The sequence below is a fragment of the Pseudophryne corroboree genome, chromosome 8 (assembly GCF_028390025.1).
Source record: "Pseudophryne corroboree isolate aPseCor3 chromosome 8, aPseCor3.hap2, whole genome shotgun sequence".
Classification (NCBI taxonomy): Eukaryota; Metazoa; Chordata; class Amphibia; order Anura; family Myobatrachidae; genus Pseudophryne; species Pseudophryne corroboree.
This window is the reverse complement of record NC_086451.1, coordinates 15,461,626-15,486,953: the sequence shown is the minus strand read 5'-3', so window position 1 is coordinate 15,486,953 and position 25,328 is coordinate 15,461,626. Positions and strand designations below refer to the sequence as shown.

At 50.0% G+C, this 25,328-nt stretch overlaps 1 protein-coding gene across 4 annotated transcripts in view; it reads left to right on the top strand.

Annotated features, from left to right (window-relative positions):
- The window catches only part of GARNL3 (GTPase activating Rap/RanGAP domain like 3), a 429,083-nt gene that overhangs the window by 272,254 nt on the left and 131,501 nt on the right, over positions 1–25,328 (top strand). For all 4 annotated transcript variants that reach the window (XM_063935955.1, XM_063935954.1, XM_063935953.1 and 1 more), the window contains one exon: positions 13,258–13,332. In XM_063935955.1, the coding sequence (XP_063792025.1) occupies positions 13,258–13,332 (75 nt within the window). The remainder of the gene's footprint in view (positions 1–13,257; positions 13,333–25,328) is intronic.

Sequence of the window (25,328 nt, the reverse complement as noted above, 5' to 3'; positions counted from 1 at the left end):
AAAGGACGCACCTCGGACTTTCTTGCCTTTTTGTGATCGAAAGGACTTCATTTGGTAATACGGTGCTTTCTTAGGCTGTGAGGGAACATATGGCAAAAAAATTGACTTTCCAGCAGTAGCTGTGGAGACCAGGTCCGAGAGACCCTCCCCAAACAATTCCTCACCCTTGTAAGGTAAAACCTCCATGTGCCTTTTTGAGTCGGCATCGCCTGTACATTGCCGAGTCCACAGGACCCTTCTGGCAGAAATCGACATTGCATTTATTCTAGAGCCCAGTAGGCTAATGTCTCTTTGAGCATCTCTCATATATAGGACAGCGTCTTTTATATGCCCCAGGGTCATTAATATAGTATCCTTGTCTAAGGTGTCAAGTTCCTCAGATAAGGTATCCGTCCATGCTGCTACAGCACTACACACCCAGGCCGACGCAATTGCCGGCCTTAGTAAGGTACCTGAATGTGTATAAATGGACTTCGGGGTACCTTCTTGCTTTCTATCCGCAGCATCTTTTAGGGTGGCCGTATCCTGTGACGGCAGAGCTACCCTCTTGGATAAGCGTGTTAAAGCTTTGTCCACCCTAGGGGAGGATTCCCAGCGTAACCTGTCCGTTGGCGGGAAAGGATACGCCATAAGCATCCGTTTGGAAATCTGCAGTTTTTTATATGGATATTCCCAAGCTTTTTCACACAACTCATTTAGCTCATGTGAAGGGGGGAAGGTCACCACCTGCCTTTTTTCCCCATACATATGAACCCTCTTGTCAGGGACTGGGGTTTCCTCTGTGATGTGCAACACATCCTTCATTGCTATAATCATATAGCGGATGGCTTTAGCCAATTTAGGCTGTAACTTTGCATCATCGTAATCGACACTGGAGTCGGAATCCATGTCGGTATCTGTGTCAACAATTTGGGATAGTGGGCGCTTCTGAGACCCTGATGGCCTCTGCGATATAGGATCAGGCATGGGTTGAGACCCCGACTGTCCTAAGGTTTCAACTTTATCCAACCTTTTTAAGCAAGGAATTAACATTATCATTTAAAACCTTCCACATATCCATCCAATCAGGTGTCGGCGCCGTCGGCGGAGACACCACATTCATTTGCTCCCGCTCTGCTTCCACATAGCCTTCCTCGTCAAACATGTCGACACAAACGTACCGACACACCACACACACAGGGGATGCTCTTTTTTGAAGACAGTTCCCCCACAAGGCCCTTTGGAGAGACAGAGAGAGAGAGTATGCCAGCACACACCCCAGCACTATATGTCCCAGGAATCACACAGTAACAAATAGGCCCTACGCACATGCCGATTTTTTTGAAAGATATGAACGATCTCGTTCATAAATGAACGAGAACTCGTTCATATCTTTCAGTGTGGAGGCTCCAGCGATGAACGATGCGCGGCCCCGAGCTCGTTCATCGCTGGTCTCCCGTCGGCTGTGCATGCAGGCCAATATGGACGATCTCGTCCATATTTGCCTGCACTTCAATGGAGCCGCGTGACGGGGGAGTGAAGAAACTTCACTCCCCCCGTCACTGCCCCCCCGCCGCCGGGTCGCTCGTCGGCCGTATCCGCCGTCGGGTAGCTCGGCGGCGGATCGGCATGTCTGTAGGGCCCATTAGTGTTAACCCAGTAGCTGCTGTATATTATGTTTTTTTTGCGCCTAATTTATGTGCCCCCCCCTCTCTTTTTACCCTCTTCTACCGTGAATCTGCAGGGGAGAGCCTGGGGAGCTTCCTCTCAGCGGAGCTGTGGAGAAAAAATGGCGCTGGTGAGTGCTGAGGAAGAAGCCCCGCCCCCTCAGCGGCGGGCTTCTGTCCCGCGTTTCTGTATAATATTATGGCGGGGGCTTCTACATATATACAGTGCCCAACTGTATATATGTCTAACTTTTGCCAAGAGGTCCTAATTGCTGCCCAGGGCGCCCCCTGCGCCCTGCACCCTACAGTGACCGGAGTATGTGGGTGTAGTGTGGGAGCAATGGCGCACAGCTGCAGTGCTGTGCGCTACCTCAGTGAAGACTGGAGTCTTCTGCCGCCGATTTTGAAGTCTTCTTGCTTCTTTCACCCGGCTTCTGTCTTCCGGCTCTGCGAGGGGGGCGGCGGCGCGGCTCCGGGATCGGACGACGAGGGTGAGATCCTGTGTACGATCCCTCTGGAGCTAATGGTGTCCAGTAGCCTAAGAAGCAGGACCTATCTGCAGAGAGTAGGGCTGCTTCTCTCCCCTCAGTCCCACGATGCAGGTAGTCTGTTGCCAGCAGAGCTCCCTGAAAATAAAAAAAAAACCTAACAAAACACTTTCTTATAGCAAGCTCAGGAGAGCTCACTAAACAGCACCCAGCTCGTCCGGGCACAGATTCAAACTGAGGTCTGGAGGAGGGACATAGAGGGAGGAGCCAGAGCACACCAGAATCTAAATTCTTTCTTAAAGTGCCCTGTCTCCTGCGGAGCCTGTCTATTCCCCGTGGTCCTTACGGAGTCCCCAGCATCCACTAGGACGTTTGAGAAATTGTATTAAAACATAAAACATCCATCTCGCCGATCACACATAGTGCCCAGAGACAGTGAACACGTTACATGTATGTATGTCCATGTCAGTCATGTCTCATATTACACCTTCTACTATTACCGTATGCAGTAGAGGTGTGTCATTGGATTGCATATTGGGAGTCTCTCTGAGTCCTTATATTTCCTCCAGTTGAATTAAGCTAATCATCTGCAGCCCATGAAAAAGGAATTTTACAGTTACTAAGTGGCTTCACGAGGAGTAAATCCATCATTCTGTCCCCTGTGAGAGCAGGACGCTTGCGAGCCGTGATGTTGGGGGCTTGGGGAGCATGTCTGGTGGCCTGGTCCATTCTTTATACAGTGAGGAACATCTAGTTTCTGTCTTCTTTCCACCCTGGGGAAAAGCCCCATCTACCCATAACTGCTTCATCTGTCTGCTGCAATTCACAGAGCTCCTTCTCCAGATGCCTGTGTGCAGTCTGTGTTACGATTCCTGTACTCCAGACTGGAGAAGATCTTATGGCAGAGATCTGAGTACAGGAATGAAATACAGGTTGTGGGAGCTGGAAAGCCTAGTAACCCCTGGCACCCTAACTCCGTTGTCTCGCCCGTGTTATCAGAAATCCCCTGCGAGACTATGGTTGCTTGAGCCCATGGCAGCCGCGTTCGAAGGGCGGATTATGTCTGCCCAACCCCGATGCCCCCGCAGGTCTTAATGGGAGACAAGGGGAAGTCCGAGACAGGGTGATAACAAGGGGCCCTCTGACTAAGCAACCAAGCCAGGGGTTACAAGCTAACTTAACTAAATCAAAGGGTATGTGCGGACTAGCCGCCAGGGAAAAGGACAACCAAAGATCCACTGATCCGACACTCCTATCCGGCACCGCTGGACACCAGAGTGGATCTTGTGGAAGCGGAATCCTCCGCAAAGCTCCAGAACACAGTATAAACAAAATAATAAATAATAGCGGACAAGCCGCAACACACGGCTGCGCCGCGACTCACGAACACCACCAGATGTTAAAGGTGCTCGATCAGACTCCAGGAACAGATGGTAACTTCCGAGTACAGGATCACTGAGAACAGGAACAAACGAACAGACCGGGACTGGGAACTCTCTCTGCAGCAGAATCAGGCAAACAGGAAGCTATCACCGGCGTCTGTGAGGAGTCCTGGGAGTGCTTTTAACAGAGAGTCCTAATTAAACAATCCAGAGCAGCTGGCCCACTGCATGATTCCAACTGACAAAATGCAATCAGCAGCCAGGTGAGGCTGAACACATGGAACAAGCTGCAATTACACAGACTAACCAGCGGCAGCAGACAAGAGCATACTAAAACAGAGCAACAGGAAATCCTGGCATGCAAGACAACTAATAAACATGAAATACCTAACAAAAATGCAAAACAGGAATGAGCCACAGCCGTGGCTCATAACATTACCCCCCCCTTGAGGAGGGGTCAAAAGACCCCAATATTCAGACTATCCAGAACAAGGGATACAAAAAAAAAAAAAAAAAAAAAAAACCTGACACACTGGTCTAACAGACAAGAAAACAAAAAACAAGCTGTAGCAACAACTTGTAACAGTGCCCTCCCCTTGATGGTGGCCACTGGACACAAGACAAGGAAAAAAAAAAAATCTCTCTTTTTTTTTTTTATCAAGGCAAGAGTCAAAAATTATTTCTTTTTCTTCTTCTTCTTTTTACAAAGCTCTTTAGGTCTGACCAAGGTAATTCCCCAAACATTGTCTGAACTGATGGTACCACCCAGCAAGGCTGCGTTCAAATCAGAGACAGGTCTCTTACCCTTGGGAGCTGAACTTTCTGGTAAAGTACTATTATTAGAAGAAGAAGTCAGAAAAGCACATCCTGCAGTCAAAGCAACGGGCTGGGACTCTTGTGCCGAGTTTACAGTATTTGGTGGACTCTCAGCAGACAAGACGGGTGACTTAGAGGAACCTGAACCAATTTCTTTGGAACCGTATCTTTTAACAATTGCATCACAGAATGCTTGGGGATCCTGAAGAATGGGATCTTCAGCTTTCATTAGGCTGGTTGCCCACTCAGAAGGCTCTCCTCTAAAAGAATAAATCAGATAGAGCCCAAGGTTTTCTGAAGTGATGCCCAGAAATGGTCTAGACAACATAATAGTGTAATAGTGTTTGAAAAGCGCCATAAATTGGGCGAAGTCCCCATCAAAGGTTATGGATGTTGAAATATCAGAGTCAGGATCTGTTTCCTTTTCATCTGACTGACTGGAGTGCTTTGCTAGGACCTGGTCACTATTGACCTTACTCGAGGCTGAGACTCTCTGAACCCCACCCGGGGCTGAGACTTTCTGAACCCCACCCGGGGCAGTGACTTTCTGAACCCCACACGGGGCAGTGACTTTCTGAACCCCACACGGGGCAGTGACTTTCTGAACCCCACACGGGGCAGTGACTTTCTGAACCCCACACGGGGCAGTGACTTTCTGAACCCCACACGGGGCAGTGACTTCCTGAACCCCACCCGGGGCAGTGACTTCCTGAACCCCACCCGGGGCAGTGACTTCCTGAACCCCACCCGGGGCAGTGACTTCCTGAACCCCACCCGGGGCAGTGGCCTCCGGGAACCCCGCTGGGGCAGTGGCCTCCGGGAACCCCGCTGGGGCAGTGGCCTCCGGGAACCCCGCTAGGGCAGTGGCCTCCGGGAACCCCGCTAGGGCAGTGGCCTCCGGGAACCCCGCTGGGGTCAGCACCTCGGATTCTTTTACTGGGACCGGGCCGTTGGCCTCCCTGACTGGGATCGGGCCACCGGCCTCCCTCTCTGAGTCGATAATTATCGAAAGTTCTTCCGTGACTATGACTTCCGGGACTTTTGCTGAAGCAATAACGTTCAGATCCTCCACTAATGCTATGCTTCTTAAGTTCTTTCCTGGGGAAGCGACTTCTAGACCCTTCTTTGGGGCTGCGTCTCTCGAGACCCCACTTGGGGATATTACTTCAAAGATCCCTTCTGGGGTTTTGCTTCTCGAGTTCCCTTCAAGAACTATGGTTTTAGATACCCTTTCTGGGGTTGCGCTCCTCAAGTCCCTACCTGGGGTAACAGCTTCTGAGACCCCTTCTGGTATGGAAACCTGAGCTACAATATTTGATTTCCCTCTATAAGCTTGGGCATCGGGTACCGCTCCAGCACTCTGGGCATCGGGTACCGCTCCAGCACTCTGGGCATCGGGTACCGCTCCAGCACTCTGGGCATCGGGTACCGCTCCAGCACTCTGGGCATCGGGTACCGCTCCAGCACTCTGGGCATCGGGTACCGCTCCAGCACTCTGGGCATCGGGTACCGCTCCAGCACTCTGGGCATCGGGTACCGCTCCAGCACTCTGGGCATCGGGTACCGCTCCAGCACTCTGGGCATCGGGTACCGCTCCAGCACTCTGGGCATCGGGTACCGCTCCAGCACTCTGGGCATCGGGTACCGCTCCAGCACTCTGGGCATCGGGTACCGCTCCAGCACTCTGGGCATCGGGTACCGCTCCAGCACTCTGGGCATCGGGTACCGCTCCAGCACTCTGGGCATCGGGTACCGCTCCAGCACTCTGGGCATCGGGTACCGCTCCAGCACTCTGGGCATCGGGTACCGCTCCAGCACTCTGGGCATCGGGTACCGCTCCAGCACTCTGGGCATCGGGTACCGCTCCAGCACTCTGGGCATCGGGTACCGCTCCAGCACTCTGGGCATCGGGTACCGCTCCAGCACTCTGGGCATCGGGTACCGCTCCAGCACTCTGGGCATCGGGTACCGCTCCAGCACTCTGGGCATCGGGTACCGCTCCAGCACCCTGGGCATCGGGTACCGCTCCAGCACCCTGGGCATCGGGTACCGCTCCAGCACCCTGGGCATCGGGTACCGCTCCAGCACCCTGGGCATCGGGTACCGCTCCAGCACCCTGGGCATCGGGTACCGCTCCAGCACCCTGGGCATCGGGTACCGCTCCAGCACCCTGGGCATCGGGTACCGCTCCAGCACCCTGGGCATCGGGTACCGCTCCAGCACCCTGGGCATCGGGTACCGCTCCAGCACCCTGGGCATCGGGTACCGCTCCAGCACCCTGGGCATCGGGTACCGCTCCAGCACCCTGGGCATCGGGTACCGCTCCAGCACCCTGGGCATCGGGTACCGCTCCAGCACCCTGGGCATCGGGTACCGCTCCAGCACCCTGGGCATCGGGTACCGCTCCAGCACCCTGGGCATCGGGTACCGCTCCAGCACCCTGGGCATCGGGTACCGCTCCAGCACCCTGGGCATCGGGTACCGCTCCAGCACCCTGGGCATCGGGTACCGCTCCAGCACCCTGGGCATCGGGTACCGCTCCAGCACCCTGGGCATCGGGTACCGCTCCAGCACCCTGGGCATCGGGCACCGCTCCAGCACCCTGGGCATCGGGCACCGCTCCAGCACCCTGGGCATCGGGCACCGCTCCAGCACCCTGGGCATCGGGCACCGCTCCAGCACCCTGGGCATCGGGCACCGCTCCAGCACCCTGGGCATCGGGCACCGCTCCAGCACCCTGGGCTACGGGCACCGCTCCAGCACCCTGGGCTACGGGCACCGCTCCAGCACCCTGGGCTACGGGCACCGCTCCAGCACCCTGGGCTACGGGCACCGCTCCAGGACCCTGGGCTACGGGCACCGCTCCAGGACCCTGGGCTACGGGCACCGCTCCAGGACCCTGGGCTACGGGCACCGCTCCAGGACCCTGGGCTACGGGCACCGCTCCAGGACCCTGGGCTACGGGCACCGCTCCAGGACCCTGAGCTACGGGCACCGCTCCAGGACCCTGAGCTACGGGCACCACTCCAGGGACTTGCAACTCCGCTTCCACAGGAACCTCAAGAGAGGAGAGAAACATTCTCTTTTGATTCCTGAATCTATAATGGGGCTCCCTTGCCCAAGGACCCCAATTATAGGACAGAGAGCTTTTTTGTGTGGGTTGTGTGACAAGTACCTCTGCCACAGTAGAGACAGGAGTAGGTCTTGTATCATGACTCAACTTGGACAGAGGGCAAGACTCGTCACCACACTTTGGCTTGCGCAACTCACAGGTCTGCAGATAATGGCCTAAACCCCCACAATATAGGCATAAGTTTAAGTTTCTGCGACGCAGACGCTCCTCTTCTGAGAGCCTGGGCCGCAGAAAACTTTTAAACTTTTTCTCTTCAATTAAACCAGAGGATTCTCTTGTCACCATACTGTGAACAAGAGTCTCTTTAGAGATAGATGTACTCTCAACGACTTCTGGCAAAATAAGCAAGATTTTAGTCAGAAGGTTTTGCAGTTGCTTTAGGGATTGCTGAAAAGCTTCTAGTCGCTCTGGTCTCAAAGCACTGAATACAGAGTTCAGGGCTGCGAGAGATGCCTGCAGGGCTTGCATAGTAGACATAGGAGGATTTAAAACTAGACAAGACAAGACAAGGCAAGACAAGACAAGGCTAGGCAAGGCAAGGCAAGGCAAGACTAAATTTTGCTAAACAAATCAAGACTTTTTTTTTTTGTATTTTTTTTTTTTTTTTTTTTTAAACACCGGACTGGATTCTAAACTCCGGACTGGATTCTAAACACCGGACTGGATTCTAAACACCGGACTGGATTCTAAACACCGGACTGGATTCTAAACACCGGACTGGATTCTAAACACCGGACTGGATTCTAAACACCGGACTGGATTCTAAACACCGGACTGGATTCTAAACACCGGACTGGATTCTAAACACCGGACTGGATTCTAAACACCGGACTGGAGTCTGCACACTGAATTCTATACAGGACTGGATTCTAAACACCGGATTGGATTCTGCACACTGAATTCTAGACAGGACTGGATTCTAGACTAGACACTGGACTGGGCCAAAAAAGAAAAAAAAAAAAGTTTTATTTCTTTTTTGTGGTATGGCCGGTGATAATGTTACGATTCCTGTACTCCAGACTGGAGAAGATCTTATGGCAGAGATCTGAGTACAGGAATGAAATACAGGTTGTGGGAGCTGGAAAGCCTAGTAACCCCTGGCACCCTAACTCCGTTGTCTCGCCCGTGTTATCAGAAATCCCCTGCGAGACTATGGTTGCTTGAGCCCATGGCAGCCGCGTTCGAAGGGCGGATTATGTCTGCCCAACCCCGATGCCCCCGCAGGTCTTAATGGGAGACAAGGGGAAGTCCGAGACAGGGTGATAACAAGGGGCCCTCTGACTAAGCAACCAAGCCAGGGGTTACAAGCTAACTTAACTAAATCAAAGGGTATGTGCGGACTAGCCGCCAGGGAAAAGGACAACCAAAGATCCACTGATCCGACACTCCTATCCGGCACCGCTGGACACCAGAGTGGATCTTGTGGAAGCGGAATCCTCCGCAAAGCTCCAGAACACAGTATAAACAAAATAATAAATAATAGCGGACAAGCCGCAACACACGGCTGCGCCGCGACTCACGAACACCACCAGATGTTAAAGGTGCTCGATCAGACTCCAGGAACAGATGGTAACTTCCGAGTACAGGATCACTGAGAACAGGAACAAACGAACAGACCGGGACTGGGAACTCTCTCTGCAGCAGAATCAGGCAAACAGGAAGCTATCACCGGCGTCTGTGAGGAGTCCTGGGAGTGCTTTTAACAGAGAGTCCTAATTAAACAATCCAGAGCAGCTGGCCCACTGCATGATTCCAACTGACAAAATGCAATCAGCAGCCAGGTGAGGCTGAACACATGGAACAAGCTGCAATTACACAGACTAACCAGCGGCAGCAGACAAGAGCATACTAAAACAGAGCAACAGGAAATCCTGGCATGCAAGACAACTAATAAACATGAAATACCTAACAAAAATGCAAAACAGGAATGAGCCACAGCCGTGGCTCATAACAGTCTGTAACATTAATGTGTAACATACTGTGGTATTAATGGCAATTTTGAATCATTGCCAAGTTACTGTATATGGGGGGTGAATCCGAGTTGTTCGCTCACTAGCATAGCAGAATTGCGAACGAAAGATTCGCTAATTTTCTCGTAACGATTACCCCGCAGTTTCTGAGTAGCTCCAGACTTACTCTGCCATTGCGACCAGCTCAGTCCTTTTCGTTCCTGGTTTGACGTCACAAACACACCCAGCGTTCGCCCAACCACTCCCCCGTTTCTCCAGACACTCCTGCGTTTTCAACTAGCACGCTTGCGTTTTTCTGCACACTCCCATAAAACGGCCAGTTTCCGCCCAGAAACACCCACTTCCTGTCAATCACACTACGATCAGCACAACGATGGAAAAGCTTCGTTCTGCCGTGAGTAAATCTACTAAGTTTTGAGCTAAAATACTTAGCGCATGCGCACTACGTACCATGCGCATGCGCATTTTCGCATTAATCGCTCCGTTGCAAAAATCGTCAACGAGCGAACAACTCGGAATGACCCCCATGGTTGTTGCCTGTTTCGAGACAAAATTCAAGTCAAACTACAGTAGACGTGGCTATTAAACAATGAGACTGTACTGTAAGAAATAAACTATACTGCGTGAGTTAGAAGGGACTGGGGGAACAATGACCTTGGACTATCCCAAAACAGTTTTGGAAGTGTCACCCCTCTCACACAGACAGTTTGCTGTCACACAGCGTTGGAAGAAGGTGTGTGTTTCCCGTGCGTCGTATAAATGCTTAGTTCAAAGTACAGCAACATGTTTAGTTAAATTGAACAAAACGCCCACTGAATCTTTCCGTATGCTAGCCGTGGCTTATGGGACAGATTGTATGTCACGTGCAGGTGTGTTTCAGTGGCACAAAAGATTTGGTGACGATCGGGAGGCTGACGAAAATGATGAACGTCACGGAAGACCTTGCGCAACAGAAATGTGGAAAAAAATTTGAAAATTATTCGAATTGACCGTCGACTCAGCATCCGAATGATAGTAGATACGGTATACACCCACACAGAAACTGTTAGGCAAGTCTTGCATCAAGATCTTAGCATGAGAAAAGTTTGGCTAGGATAGTTCAGAGGCTTCTCACTGCTGAGCAGAAAGAAGATCAGTAGCGGATTGGTACATTTTGAACAAATTCAAGCGGATTCGCATGTTTAAATTAAAGTTCTCTCCCCATCAGTCTCTCCATGGGGGTCATTCCGAGTTGTTCGCTCGGTAAAAATCTTTGCATCGCAGCGATTTTCCGCTTAATGCGCAATGTCCGCACTGCGACTGCGCCAAGTAAATTTGCTATGCACTTAGGAATTTTACTCACGGCATTTTCTTCGTTCTGGCGATCGTTATGTGATTGACAGGAAATGGGTGTTACTGGGTGGAAACAGGCCGTTTTATGGGCGTGTGGGAAAAAACGCTACCGTTTCCGGAAAAAATGCAGGAGTGGCTGGAGAAACGGGGGAGTGTCTGGGCGAACGCTGGGTGTGTTTGTGACGTCAAACCAGGAACGACAAGCAGTGAAATGATCGCAGATGCCGAGTAAGTCTGGAGCTACTCAGAAACTGCTACGAGGTGTGTAATCGCAATATTGCGAATACATCGTTCGCAATTTTTAGATGCTAAGATTCACTCCCAGTAGGCGGCGGCTTAGCATGAGCAAATCTGCTAAAATTCACTTGCGAGCGAACAACTCGGAATGACCCCCCATATTTCTCCAAAGTTTCATATCTGCTCTTAAAATCAGATTTTCCTGCTCTCCCAGAACTGTCCGGAGCCTCCTGAATCTTGGGTGATGCTTCCGTCCGCCTGGTAAAGTATCCAAGTCTCCGGCTCCGATGCTGCAGCTGCCCGTGTGGCCCTCCAACTTGCTTGAGTGAAGTGGGTGATCCTGATAGCAGATGACGCAATTGGCTGGGAATCACGTCATCATAGCCATGCCCCCCACTATACAGCGCCTGTAATCTCAGCATTCTATAGCAGGGGCGGGGCCACAAGGACGGGATCACACCGCCACGCCCCCTGTTGTGCCAACCTGGTCGCCCCCTCCAAGTATGCTTAAAACCCATTTGTTTGTCAATGTCTACCAGCTCTCATTCTAACCCACCACTCACCTCTCTGGTTATCCCCTATAGATTGTAAGCTCTGGTGAGCAGGGCCCTCATCCTTCATGTACTTTTCCTTTTTAAACCTATACCATTATCTGCTAACCCTATGCTTATAGTAGCCCTGAACCTGTCTGCCGCATCCAGCAACCAGGGTGCAGATACAGACAGTTTTGTGGTTATTATAATGTTTATATTGGCCCTCATTCCGAGTTGATCGCTCTGTATTTTTCATCGCATCGCAGTGAAATTCCGCTTAGTACGCATGCGCAATATTCGCACTGCGACTGCGCCAAGTAATTTTACAATGGAGATAGTATTTTTACTCACGGCTTTTTCATCGCTCCGGCGATCGTAATGTGATTGACAGGAAATGGGTGTTACTGGGCGGAAACAGGCCGTTTTATGGGCGTGCGGGAAAAAACGCTACCGTTTCCGGAAAAAACGCAGGAGTGGCCGGGGAAACGGGGGAGTGTCTGGGCGAACGCTGGGTGTGTTTGTGACGTCAAAACAGGAACGACAAGCACTGAACTGATCGCACAGGCAGAGTAAGTCTGAAGCTACTCTGAAACTGCTAAGTAGTTAGTAATCGCAATATTGCGAATACATCGGTCGCAATTTTAAGAAGCTAAGATTCACTCCCAGTAGGCGGCGGCTTAGCGTGTGTAACTCTGCTAAAATCGCCTTGCGAGCGATCAACTCGGAATGAGGGCCATTGTTCTATGTGCGGCTATGTTCTGCTTTGTAACTTTTATGCAGTTTATATACTGTTATGTTTGCTCTTTATAAATAAGGAATTATAAAAAAAAAAGATTATAATACCTTTTATATATTTAATTAACGTCACACTGAATCACACTGTCTCGTCTGGTAATTGACACTATAATAGGTGATAATTAAAAGAAATTGGTGCAATAGTTGCTCTGTGTTCGGGGATTTAAATTCACAGAGATTTTCTGCAGAACATTTCGAGGTTGTGTATCAGTGTATAAGGCAAAAGCACAGACAATTGTCAGACTATGATTCCTCTGTAACGTGGGGATCATTCCGAGTTGATCTCTAGCTGCCGTTGTTCGCTGCGCAGCTATCAGGCAAAAAAAATCAGCATTTCTGCGCACGCGTATGCACCGCAATGCGCTCACGCGACGTATGGGTACAAAGTTCTTTGTGGTTTTGCACAGGTTCTAGCGAATCTTTCAGTCGCACGGCACAACGCAGGATGATTGACATGAAGTGGGCGTATCTGGGTGGTAACTGACCGTTTTCAGGGAGTGCTTAGAAAAACGCAGGCGTGTCGGGGAAAACGCAGGCGTGGCTGGGCGGGTGTGTGATGTCTAAAGCCGTCCCTCCGTCATTAGAATCAACGCACACGAAGAGTAACTACAGGGCTGGTCTTGTTTTGCACAAAAAGATTTTGCAGGCGCTCTGCTGCACAGGCGTTCGCACTTCTGCAAAGCGAAAATACACTCCCCAGTGGGCGGTGACAATGCGTTTGCACGGCTGCTAAAAACTGCTAGCGAGCGAACAGCTCGGAATGACCCCCGTAATCAGTGTGGCACAGCATGCAAATGATATGCAGAACAGCACCTCATTTGCATATAGTGCCAGAGTGCTGGGTCTTCAGGAGTTATATGTGATCGGACAATATACTGTAACTGTGTACTCACATTTTTTTTATTTCTGTTTATTCTTTCGGCAGCTAATTTCAAGTGATGCTGATGGAGCCATTCAGAGAGCGGGAAGATTCCGAGTTGAGAATGGATCTTTGGATGAGGTAAATAGTGTCCGAATAATTTTTTTTACATTTTTTTTGGTATAATCTGTTTTTATTGAAGATAAGACAGAAACAAATCGGTATAAAACAAGAGACCAAACATTATCGAACACATAGAAAATAGCAGTGCACATCAGCGTATAACAGTACATACAGAGTTAGAAAAATGTGTCCAATATCGCATAAGTTCATATTAACACATTTCAAAACAGGAAAACAAGAGAAAAATAGGAAGAAAAGAGAAGGAAAGAACACGACCAAGAGCCGAGAATAAATAAAAATAATAAAAAAGATAAGAAACATCCAAGTATGTGTCTCAATAACATATGATCAACTTATCATTTCAGAGAAGAGATATCATTTTTGTAGGACTCAGAGGTTTTATACTCTATCCAAGGAAGCCATACAGTTATAAGCTCGGTCTGTCTATCCCTAGAACTCAGTAGAATATCCTCCATAGTCATATAGTAATCAAATCTAGAAAACCAAGTGTTCCGAGTAAGGGGGCTAGCGGATCTCCACAAAGTGGGGATCACTGCACGGGCGCAATGCCAGATTAACGTCAACATGGGCCTGGAGCTGAAATTTCAGAAGGACCTATTATGAGCCATCGCAGGTAGTTTGATCAGAGCCATAGATAATTTCTTTCAGGTGGGTAGGGGGGTGCATGGTGACATACCATTCACTGCACTACCTCCCCACACTACATCACTATACTACCTCCCACACTACTTTTCTGCACTATCCTTGCACTACCTCCCGACATTACACCATTACATTACTTCCCCACACTGCTCTCCCTCACTATATCTACCTCCCCAAATTACTTCCCCACACTACGTCACTACGCTACCTCCCCACACTACTTTTCTGCACTATCCTTGCACTACCTCCCGACACTACACCATTACATTACTTCCCCACACTGCTCTCCCTCACTATATCTACCTCCCCAAATTACTTCCCCACACTAGGTCACTACGCTACCTCCCCACACTACTTTTCTGCGCTATCCTTGCACTACCTCCCCACACTACATCACTATACTACCTTCCCACACTACTTTTCTGCACTATCCTTGCACTACCTCCCGACATTACACCATTACATTACTTCCCCACACTGCTCTCCCTCACTATATCTACCTCCCCAAATTACTTCCCCACACTACGTCACTACACTACCTCCCCACACTACATCCCTGCAGTATATCACTATGCTATCGCCACACTATTTCACTGCACTACCTCCCCAGACTACATTCCTGCACTATACTGTATATACATTCCCACACCACATTATTGTGCTACCTTCAGGGCCAGATTAAGATATGTGAGGCCACTGGGTAACAAAAATGTTGGGCCCCTATCAATATAAGAAAAGGGGGAGGATGTGAGGCTGCAATGCTTGCCTCCAGTGCAGGGTTGGCTGGGATCATGGTCGAGGGAGCGACAGACATCCTCCTTCTGTCAGGGGAGGCCATGAACAGTAAGCTGCACTGTATAGTGGCCACTGCTAACTGTAGTTGTCCAGAAGTCACAACTGAAGTTGTGAGTGGGGAGTCAGCTGTGTATCCTGGGACTCTGCGGCAGCGCCACTGCTACACTGTAGTACAGGGGTGGCCAATCAGTCAGCGACAAAGAGCCAAGAAAAATCTTTGGGCATACCAAAGTAGTAGCCCTTCACGTGTCCAGTAGCCCCTGCTCCAAACCTGAGGTGGTCCATGCTGAGGTAGCTGTAGTCCCCCTGTGCTTGCCAGTGGGTTCTCACCCAGTCCACTTAGTGACGCGCTGACACTGCGTGCCTGGCTGGAGCACAGTGGTTTCTGGATCTTTTGTGGTCACCTGACCTCAAGTGTCAGGAGCCTCATCTGAATTACGAAAGAGCCACTGCTTGGGCCACCGCTGCTGTAGTAGATCAGTGGTCACTGCTGGGAGCTGCCTGAGTTCACCACACAGTTTCCTGTGGCCTTCTTTGCTCGCTGCTGTGGAGAATCAGTGGTCATAGTCAGGAGTTGTGGGAGATCCACACACACAGAGTTTAAGGGTGCAGGCAAGTGCTTATACAGATTTGTTTAAAACAGTACTGCAAGGTGTCACCAGCTCTATAGGACTCATTGCCGTGACAGTCTCTGAGACGCACACAATCTTGATAGATGTCATCACCTCATGAGAGCACGGCATTGAGCGACCGCCCCTAACTATAATCTGACCCTGGCTACCATCTCACATTATTGCACTACCGCACCACAACACATTACTGTATTGTCTCCCCACACTACATTACTGCGCTACCTCCCTACACATTACTGCATTATTGCCCTTATTTATCAACGAGTGATACATTTCACTGTGAGGGGCAGATGTATTAAGCCTGGAAAAGTGATAAAGTGGAAGGTGATAACGCACCAGCCAAATCAGCTGCTGACTGCCAAGTTACAGGCTAGTTTTGAAAAATAACAGTTAGGAGCTGATTGGCTGAAGCATTATCATCTTCCACTGTATCACTTCTCCAGGCTTAATACATCTGCCCCTGAGTGATATATTGCACCAGTCAATCAGCTCCTAACTGTAATTTTTCAAACACAGTCTGTAACATGGCAGTTAGGAGCTGATTGGCTGGTGCGATTTATAACTCACAGTGAAATGTATCACTCATTGCTAAATAAACGCATATGTCTTCACACAATGGGGGGCATTCAGAGTTGATCGCAGCAGCAAGTTTGTTAGCAGTGGGGCAAAACCTTGGCCCTCATTCCGTGTTGTTCGCTCGCTAGCTGCTTTTAGCAGCATTGCACACGTTAGGCCGCCGCCCTCTGGGAGTGTATCTTAGCTTAGCAGAATAGCGAACGAAAGATTAGCAGATTTGCACCAAAAAATTTTCAGGCAGTTTCTGAGTAGCTCCAGACATACTCCTATCTTGCGATGAATGCAGTCTGTTTAGTTCCTGGTTTGACGTCACAAACACGCCCTGCGTTCGGCCAGCCACTCTCCCGTTTCTCCAGCCACTCCTGTGTTTTTACCTGGCACGCCTGCGTTTTTCAGCACACTCCCTGAAAACGCTGAGTTGCCGCCCAGAAACACCCACTTGCTGTCAATCACACTACGAACACTTGAGCGACTGAAAAGCGTCGCTCGACCTTGTGTAAAAGTACAAAGTTTTGTGTGAAAGTACTTAGCGCATGCGCGCTGCGTACCATGCGCATAAATGCTGATTTTTCACCTGAACGCTGCGCTGCGAAAATTGGCAGCGAGCGATCAACTCGGAATGAGGGCACATGTGCACTGCAGGTGGGGCAGATGTAACATGTGCAGAGAGAGTCAGATTTGGGTGGGTTATATGGTTTCTGTGCAGGGTAAATACTGGCTGCTTTATTTTTACACTGCAATTTAGATTTCAGTTTGAACACACCACACCCAAATCTAACTCTCTCTGCACATGTTACATCTGCCCCACCTGCAGTGCACATGTTTTTGCCCAACTGCTAACAAATTTGCTGCTGTGATCAACTCTGAATTAGGTTCAATATCACAACACTACACCACTACACTAGCTCCCCATACTACAACCATAGCGTGCGCAGCACATTTTATCAGGGGGTGCACCGTCGGATGGGCTTGTGTAGCACCGCCTATTGACATTCCTTTCCATTCCATATGCACCTTACCTAAATGGTGGTTTCTCACAACGAGTAACCTCTGAAGAAATGTATCCTCCCTGGTCAGACAGCGTCTTCAGTCATTATTCAATTCATGTAGGATATCACACGGTCAGGAAGATGCCTGTTTGTGTAGGAATATAACCAAGGTCATCATCATACAAGAGGTTCAACCAGACTCATGTCACCTCCCGCCCTCTGCGTCTCTGAACCACACCATCATCTCCCCCCTTGCCTCTCAGCCACACCATCAAGCCCCGGCTACGCCTCCCAGACACACCATCATCTCCATCCAGCGTCTCCCAGCCACACCATCATCTCCATCCTGCGTCTCCCAGCCACACCATCATCTCCATCCTGCGTCTCTCAGCCACACCATCATCTCCATCCTGCGTCTCTCAGCCACACCATCATCTCCATCCTGCGTCTCTCAGCCACACCATCATATCCTCCCTGAGTCGTCTCTCAGCTACACCATCATCTACCTCCTGCATCTCTCTACAACACCATCATCTCCCACCTGCATCTCTCACTACCCCCCTCACTTTGTGGCTCTCAGCTGCCCCCCTTCACTCTGTGCCTCTCAGCCTTCCACCCTTCATTCTGTACCTCTCAGTCTTCTCCCCTCACTCTGTGCCTCTCAGCCTTCCACCCTTCATTCTGTACCTCTCAGTCTTCTCCCCTCACTATGTGCCTCTCAGCCTTCTCCCCTCACTATGTGCCTCTCAGCCTTCCACCCTTCATTCTGTACCTCTCAGTCTTCTCCCCTCACTCTGTGCCTCTCAGCCTTCCACCCTTCATTCTGTACCTCTCAGTCTTCTCCCCTCACTCTGTGCCTCTCAGCCTTCCACCCTTCATTTTGTACCTCTCAGTCTTCTCCCCTCACTCTGTGCCTCTCAGCCTTCCACCCTTCATTCTGTACCTCTCAGTCTTCTCCCGTCACTCTGTGCCTCTCAGCCTTCCACCCTTCATTCTGTACCTCTCAGTCTTCTCCCCTCACTCTGTGCCTCTCAGCCTTCCACCCTTCATTCTGTACCTCTCAGTCTTCTCCCCTCACTCTGTGCCTCTCAGCCTTCCACCCTTCATTCTGTACCTCTCAGCTGCCCCCCTTCACTCTGTGCCTCTCAGCCTTCCACCCTTCATTCTGTACCTCTCAGTCTTCTCCCCTCACTCTGTGCCTCTCAGCCTTCCACCCTTCATTCTGTACCTCTCAGTCTTCTCCCCTCACTCTGTGCCTCTCAGCCTTTCACCCTTCATTCTGTACCTCTCAGTCTTCTCCCCTCACTCTGTGCCTCTCAGCCTTCCACCCTTCATTCTGTACCTCTCAGTCTTCTCCCCTCACTCTGTGCCTCTCAGCCTTCCACCCTTCATTCTGTACCTCTCAGTCTTCTCCCCTCACTCTGTGCCTCTCAGCCTTCCACCCTTCATTCTGTACCTCTCAGTCTTCTCCCCTCACTCTGTGCCTCTCAGCCTTCCACCCTTCATTCTGTACCTCTCAGTCTTCTCCCCTCACTGTGTGCCTCTCAGCCTTCCACCCTTCATTCTGTACCTCTCAGCTGCCCCCCTTCACTCTGTGCCTCTCAGCCTTCCACCCTTCATTCTGTACCTCTGTCTTCTCCCCTCACTCTGTGCCTCTCAGCCTTCCACTCTTCATTCTGTACCTCTCAGTCTTCTCCCCTCACTCTGTGCCTCTCAGCCTTCCACCCTTCATTCTGTACCTCTCAGTCTTCTCCCCTCACTCTGTGCCTCTCAGCCTTCCACCCTTCACTCTGTACCTCTCAGTCTTCTCCCCTCACTCTGTGCCTCTCAGCCTTCCAACCTTCATTCTGTACCACTCAGTCTTCTCCCCTCACTCTGTGCCTCTCAGCCTTCCACCCTTCATTCTGTACCTCTCAGTCTTCTCCCCTCACTCTGTGCCTCTCAGCCTTCCACCCTTCATTCTGTACCTCTCAGTCTTCTCCCCTCACTCTGTGCCTCTCAGTCTTCCACCCTTCATTCTGTACCTCTCAGCTGCCCCCCCTTCACTCTGTGCCTCTCAGCCTTCCACCCTTCATTCTGTACCTCTCAGTCTTCTCCCCTCACTCTGTGCCTCTCAGCCTCCCACCCTTCATTCTGTACCTCTCAGTCTTCTCCCCTCACTCTGTGCCTCTCAGGCTCCCACCCTTCATTCTGTACCTCTCAGTCTTCTCCCCTCACTGTGTGCCTCTCAGCCTTCCACCCTTCATTCTGTACCTCTCAGCTGCCCCCCTTCACTCTGTGCCTCTCAGCCTTCCACCCTTCATTCTGTACCTCTCAGTCTTCTCCCCTCACTCTGTGCCTCTCAGCCTTCCACCCTTCATTCTGTACCTCTCAGCTGCCCCCCTTCATTCTGTGCCTCTCAGCTGCCCCCCTTCTTTTCTGTGCCTCTCAGCCTTCCACCCTTCATTCTGTTCCTCTCAGTCTTCTTCCCTCACTATGTGCCTCTCAGCCTTCCACCCTTCATTCTGTACCTCTCAGTCTTCTCCCCTCACTCTGTGCCTCTCAGCCTTCCACCCTTCATTCTGTACCTCTCAGTCTTCTCCCCTCACTCTGTGCCTCTCAGCCTTCCACCCTTCATTCTGTACCTCTCAGTCTTCTCCCCTCACTGTGTGCCTCTCAGCCTTCCACCCTTCATTCTGTACCTCTCAGTCTTCTCCCCTCACTCTGTGCCTCTCAGCCTTCCACCCTTCATTCTGTACCTCTCAGTCTTCTCCCCTCACTCTGTGCCTCTCAGCCTTCCACCCTTTATTCTGTACCTCTGTCTTCTCCCCTCACTCTGTGCCTCTCAGCCTTCCACCCTTCATTCTGTACCTCTCAGTCTTCTCCCCTCACTCTGTGCCTCTCAGCCTTCCACCCTTCATTCTGTACCTCTCAGTCTTCTCCCCTCACTCTGTGCCTCTCAGCCTTTCACCCTTCATTCTGTACCTCTCAGTCTTCTCCCCTCACTCTGTGCCTCTCAGCCTTCCACCCTTCATTCTGTACCTCTCAGTCTTCTCCCCTCACTCTGTGCCTCTCAGCCTTCCACCCTTCATTCTGTACCTCTCAGTCTTCTCCCCTCACTGTGTGCCTCTCAGCCTTCCACCCTTCATTCTGTACCTCTCAGTCTTCTCCCCTCACTCTGTGCCTCTCAGCCTTCCACCCTTCATTCTGTACCTCTCAGTCTTCTCCCCTCACTCTGTGCCTCTCAGCCTTCCACCCTTCATTCTGTACCTCTCAGTCTTCTCCCCTCACTCTGTGCCTCTCAGCCTTCCACCCTTCATTCTGTACCTCTCAGTCTTCTCCCCTCACTCTGTGCCTCTCAGCCTTCCACCCTTCATTCTGTACCTCTCAGCTGCCCCCCTTCACTCTGTGCCTCTCAGCCTCCCATCCTTCACTCTGTGCCTCTCAGCCTTCCACCCTTCATTCTGTACCTCTCAGCTGCCCCCCTTCACTCTGTGCCTCTCAGCCTCCCACCCTTCACTCTGTGCCTCTCAGCCTCACCCAATCCCCTTAAGCCAGCATCCTCCTCCTCTTCCCCTTCATGTCAAACTTTGATCCTGTGCTTCTTTTAGTTTAGTCAGTCACCCACTCCCCTTAGCAGCCTAGTCACCTACTCGCACTCCTCTCACCCCCCTGGACCCTCTCATCTATGTAATGGGACAGGCCAGGGTTACACAGGGGGAGTCGGTGGAGCTGTGCCACTGAATGAAGCTGCTGCTGAACTCAAGTGACCGGACTCAATCTAATGCTCACCTCTCTGAGGAAAGCTGGGGTGTGCCTGTCCCGATTGGTGCAGCTTCATCCTTGTGGTGTGGCCTGCTGGGCATCTGGACCATGACACTGGCGTCCTCGTGGTGGTGGCTGGCCTGGCGGGGAGTCCAGAGACTGCAGCTTCCTCTGACCGGTGGCTGGGCTGTGCATCTGGTTGGTGATTTCCCATATCGGCAAAGGGTGTCCACCTCCCGGACTGGTGCCGGTGGGTGTGAATGGTGTCTCAGAGTCTGTGTGGTGGCTGCTAGGCTCTTCTTCACCGCACAGAGGCCCTCATTCCGAGTTGATCGGTCGCAAGGCGAATTTAGCAGAGTTACACACGCTAAGCCTACGCCTACTGGGAGTGTATCTTAGCTTCTTAAAATTGCGACCGATGTAATCGCAGTATTGCGATTACAAACTACTTTGCAGTTTCTGAGTAACTTCAACCTTACTCTGCCTGTGCAATCAGTTCAGTGCTTGTCGTTCCTGGTTTGACGTCACAAACACACCCAGCGTTCGCTCAGACACTCCCCCGTTTCTCCAGCCACTCCTGCGTTTTTTCCGGAAACGGTAGCGTTTTCATCCACACGCCCATAAAACGCCGTGTTTCCGCCCAGTAACACCCATTTCCTGTCAATCACATTACGATCGCCGGAGCGATGAAAAAGCCGTGAGTAAAAATACTATCTTCATTGTTAAATTACTTGGCGCAGTCGCAGTGCGAATATTGCGCATGCGTACTAAGCGGATTTTCATTGCGATGCGATGAAAAATACAGAGCGTACGACTCGGAATGAGGGCCAGTGTCAAGTGTGTGCAGTGAGCCAATGATGTTCAAGCCAGTAGAGGGAGGCGGAACTGGGCTGTATGCATAGCTGTCTAGAGGAGGGGCTGACAGGCTGACTGACAGCCAGCAGAAAATAAAAGTGAAATAAAAATAAAAGTATCCCCTCCGAATCCGCTTATGGGTGGCTCTCTACATTAGGGTGTGCCTGTGCGCACCAGGCACATCTCGTGCGCACGCCTATCACTGCACTGACTCCCCACAGTTAGGGTTACCACCTCATCCCTTTAATTCTGGACACATATTAATTACACAGGTTCTGTGGCTGAACCAGGTGAAATGGAGTCTTGAAGTCAGCCAGCCACAGAACCTGTGTAATTAATATGTGTCCGACTCCAGAATTAAAGGGATGAGGTGGTAACCCTACCCACAGTACATCTCTGCACTACCTACCCATACTACAAAACAGTACTACACTACCTCTCCACTCTGCACCACTACACTTCCTCACTACACTACATCACTGCACTACCTCCCCACACATACACACTACATAACAGCACTAACACCTCAGCCCACACTATACCACGTACCCACACTACATAACTACCCTGCCTCCCCCCCACGCACACGCACACTATATAACAGCAGTAATGCCCCACACTACATCACTGCACTACTTCCACTCACATACACAGTACATAACAGCACTAACATCCCAGGTCCACACTACATCACTGCACTACCTCCCCACACATACACACTACATAACAGCACTAACATCCCAGGTCCACACTACATCTCTGCACTACCTACCCATACTACAAAACAGTACTACACTACCTCTCCACTCTGCACCACTACACTTCCTCACTACACTACATCACTGCACTACCTCCCCACACATACACACTACATAACAGCACTAACATCCCAGGTCCACACTACATCTCTGCACTACCTACCCATACTACAAAACAGTGCTACACTACCTCTCCACTCTGCACCACTACACTTCCTCACTACACTACATCACTGCACTACCTCCCCACACATACACACTACATAACAGCACTAACACCTCAGCCCACACTACACCACCTACCCACACTACATAACTACCCTGCCCCCACGCACACGCACACTATATAACAGCAGTAATGCCCCACACTACATCACTGCACTACTTCCACTCACATACACAGTGCATAACAGCACTAACATCCCAGGTCCACACTACATCACTACACTACCTCCCCACACATACACACTACATAACAGCACTAACATCCCAGGTCCACACTACATCTCTGCACTACCTACCCATACTACAAAACAGTACTACACTACCTCTCCACTCTGCACCACTACACTTCCTCACTACACTACATCACTGCACTACCTCCCCACACATACACACTACATAACAGCACTAACACCTCAGCCCACACTACACCACCTACCCACACTACATAACTACCCTGCCCCCCCCCACACACACACACGCACACTATATAACAGCAGTAATGCCCCACACTACATCACTGCACTACTTCCACTCACATACACAGTACATAACAGCATTAACATCCCAGGTCCACACTACATAATAGCGCTAACACCTCAGCCCACACTACACCATCTACCCACACTACATAACTACCCTGCCCCCCCATGCACACGCACACTATATAACAGCAGTAATGCCCCACACTACATCACTGCACTACTTCCACTCACATACACAGTACATAACAGCACTAACATCCCAGGTCCACACTACATCACTGCACTACCTCCCCACACATACACACTACATAACAGCACTAACATCCCAGGTCCACACTACATCTCTGCACTACCTACCCATACTACAAAACAGTACTACACTACCTCTCCACTCTGCACCACTACACTTCCTCACTACACTACATCACTGCACTACCTCCCCACACATACACACTACATAACAGCACTAACACCTCAGCCCACACTACACCACCTACCCACACTACATAACTACCCTGCCCCCCCCACACACACACGCACACTATATAACAGCAGTAATGCCCCACACTACATCACTGCACTACTTCCACTCACATACACAGTACATAACAGCATTAACATCCCAGGTCCACACTACATAACAGCACTAACACCTCAGCCCACACTACACCATCTACCCACACTACATAACTACCCTGCCCCCCCATGCACATGCACACTATATAACAGCAGTAATGCCCCACACAACATCACTGCACTACTTCCACTCACATACACAGTACATAACAGCACTAACATCCCAGGTCCACACTACATCACTGCACTACCTACCCATACTACATAACTACCCTGCCCCCCCCCCCCACACACACACACACACACACGATATAACAGCACTAACACCTCAGCCCACACTACACCACCTACCCACACTACATAACTACCCTGCTCCCCCCCCCCCCCACGCACACGCACACTATATAACAGCAGTAATGCCCCACACTACATAAAAGGTTTTGTTTTTTTTCACAAAAGAATGCAAAAAAAGAAAAAGGGGACTACAATGCCTTTTCTGGGGCACACTTATAAAATTATGAATTTTTTACATGATTAAAAATTTACTTTTAATTCATCTTTAAAAAATTGTGAGTATAACAATTTTTACACCAAGTTTTGTGGCATACCCTGCTATTCTGGTAATGTATATCAACACACCATATGTCATGAATTAATAATCCGCTCTAGCAAAAATATCAATTAACAATCTATATTTCTCAAACGGTATCCGGAGACCTCAAATTTCTCTATGAATAAATTAAATTATAATGGTCTGATCATTCTATTCATCACCTCTCACCATCAAAACCAAAAAAGAAGAAGAGAGAAACACCAATAAGCTCAAAAGTGGTTTTTTGTTGGAGTTTATACGTACTCCCTTTTTATAATTACTTAGCTGAAGAGTAATTCTTCTGCTTTGCTGCTCACCAATCAGTCGTGTGGGCAAGCAATCTAAAAACAGCTGTAAGGTAAAGTTTTTGTTAGTACTGACTTGGTGTATATAAATCACCCCGGTGTCTCTAACTACATAGGCAGAAGTCCACCATTCAGTTGTGTGGACGCCCACCTAACCTGCAAATCTTAGTTGGTCTAATTCTATGTAACAGCTGTTAATTAGCCTTTAAGGTAAACAGTACCAGTTGTCGCTGATGATCTAGAATGCAATTGCAATAACATGAAAAAAATTCAAATGGAAGTGACTAGCTTGGTTGAGTGATTATGTCAGATAGTATACACTGTAGGTCATATGCAGAGATCCTCTGTCAATATATTAAGTCTATGGATGCATGTGTGCACAATAATACAGAGAGATTAGTGGGAATATCTAGCTAGAATTGCATATTAAGAAATAATTAGATCCTTAGTGGAGAAATTCTAGTAAGTCAAAGTGTAGTGAGATAGAAAGTCTTCTGCTGTCCTGTATCTGTTGTAAAAACATCGAATACAGGATGAGAGAGACTACCTAAGCTCCAATCTGCTTGGAAAAGTGCAGAGAGGAGCTGGCTTCTGCTTTTTCTATATTGCTGCACAGGGAACCCTGATGCTCTGATGGCAGTGCAGGGTAACCCGGCTGCAGAAATGAGAGAGCCCGTTCCTGTGGAAAAAAGAAAAAGCACATAGGACAAGAGAAATACTATTGTCCCTGTCTGCACTAGCTAGTTACCACCAAGATCTCTCTGTATGGTGAGCGCTGGAGTGCGGTGATGTGAGGCACGATCCCCGTCGCCCAGTGAGACG